The sequence below is a fragment of the Eurypyga helias genome, unplaced genomic scaffold, assembly GCF_000690775.1.
Source record: "Eurypyga helias isolate BGI_N326 unplaced genomic scaffold, ASM69077v1 scaffold35703, whole genome shotgun sequence".
In the NCBI taxonomy this organism is placed as follows: Eukaryota; Metazoa; Chordata; class Aves; order Eurypygiformes; family Eurypygidae; genus Eurypyga; species Eurypyga helias.
In genome coordinates, this window is record NW_010241191.1 from 2,603 (window position 1) to 4,409 (window position 1,807).

At 64.2% G+C, this 1,807-nt stretch overlaps 1 protein-coding gene across 1 annotated transcript in view; it reads left to right on the forward strand.

Annotated features, from left to right (window-relative positions):
* The window catches only part of CRIP2 (cysteine-rich protein 2), a gene marked incomplete at its 5' end in the record, with an annotated part of 3,511 nt that overhangs the window by 634 nt on the left and 1,070 nt on the right, over positions 1-1,807 (forward strand). The window contains 2 exons of the mRNA XM_010148687.1: positions 1,272-1,329; positions 1,788-1,799. Of these exons, the coding sequence (XP_010146989.1) occupies positions 1,272-1,329; positions 1,788-1,799 (70 nt within the window). The remainder of the gene's footprint in view (positions 1-1,271; positions 1,330-1,787; positions 1,800-1,807) is intronic.

Sequence of the window (1,807 nt, forward strand, 5' to 3'; positions counted from 1 at the left end):
GAGGGTGCTGCGCTGGCGGTGGCAGGTGCTTGGGTCTGGGAGCAGCTGTGTTTTTCTTGCGTGATGCCCCTGCGTGACACCCCACGCCCTGGCAGCGCCTGTCATGCCAGAGCGTCACCAGCTCTTTAGCCGGTTTTGGCATGTGGCACAGCTGGGGAGCGGCCGGTGGCCACAGGGACAGCTGTGCCAGTTGTCACCAGCCTGTGGGGGAGTGAGGCCGGGTCTGCTGGGAAGGATGGGGCTGTGCGGGTGGATCTGTGCTTCGGGACGGGTTAAGCCCGGGGGATTTGCTGCTTTTCCATATAAGGCCAGATTCTGCTCCCAGGGGGGATGGCAGCCAAGCCCCCATCGACTGTGCCGACAGCAGGATTTGGCCCTTCCCTGCTTTTTCTCCCTCCTTCCAAGCTGGCGTGTCCGGCTGGGTTGGAAAGGTGTCGCGGGGAGACCAGCTAAATGTTTACCCTCCCCTCCGGCATGGTAACGCTGCGAGCACAAGGTATTTATGCCTTGCGGGATTTTGCCGCTGCCCGGTGCCAGCCCATTGCCTGCTCACTCCCCCGGCTACTCCCACCCTCCTTCGGCATGGCACGGCTCGGGGAGGCGAGGGAAGGGTCGGCTACCGCCCTGCCTGCTTTGGGCAAGGCGTCCTTGCCCGGCAGCGGAGGGGATGGAGGGCAGGAGCACCGAGCACAAAGCAGGGCTGAGATGCTGGATGGAGCCGAGCTGGCCATGGGCTGGGTTCATGCCTGAGGGGGGGTCCCAGTGGGTTTCCGGTGCCGGTTGGTGTGCGGCAGCCCCGCCAACCCCCTGCCCCAGCCACAAACGCTCTTGCTTTTCCCATGGACTTGGTTCCTGCTGCCCTTGAGAATCAGCCGTGGGGATCTCGGGGGGTTATCGCCTGCCCTGTGCCTTCCTGCGATAATTGCCCCGGGTGATGGTGGGGCTGATAGCAGCTGGGCTGGGACCAGTGCCCACGCGGGGCCTCTGGTCTCAGGCCAAGGCGAGGGGGGGCAAAGCTCGGTGCTCTGCGTTTCCAACAACGGCCTGACGACGCACAGGATGCTTAACGGGCACAGTGCCCCCCCACCGGGTCCCGGTGGCACGCAGCCGGTCGGGGCTTGGAGATGCCCCTCGGCCGAGCTGCCCCAGGCTGGGTGTGTTTTGGGGTGTAGGCACGGCCACGGTGGTCGCTGAACACCAGTGGGGCTGGAAACGATCCTGAGGGAATCGTGGTCGCCGCTCAGCATCCTAACACTTCCCTCTCTCCCCAGCACGATGGAAAGCCCTTCTGCCACAAGCCCTGCTATGCCACGCTGTTCGGCCCCAAAGGTACGTCCCTGCTCCCCCCAGTGCCTGTGTAGCCGTGCCCAGGGCTGCAGGAGGGGCCAGGTTCCCCCCAGTTCCTGCTGGTGGGGAGCCGTGGTCCTGAGAGCACCCCGGGAGCCAGGATAACATGGGCTTGAGCATCACGCCAGCACTTTGCCGTCCCAACCCTGCCATTCCCTTGTGCAAAGGGAGAGGAGAACTGCCGGAGGGAGGGATCCGTCCTGACAGCCGTCCTTTTAGTTGTTATACTGAAGAAACAAATTCCCATTCAAACAGAAGGTGGAGTTGCTCTCCTATCCCAGACGTGGCTGGAGAAAGCCCGGGTCAGGAGAAAGCCAGCTGGGCTTGAGGTGCAGCGGTGTTGACGATGGCCCCATAGCTCAGTGGGGCTGGGATAGGGGGCTGGGGGGAGTCCCCGAGGGCTCCCAGGCCCACCGCAGCCTCTCTCTGCCCCACTGCAGGGGTGAACATCGGTGGCGCT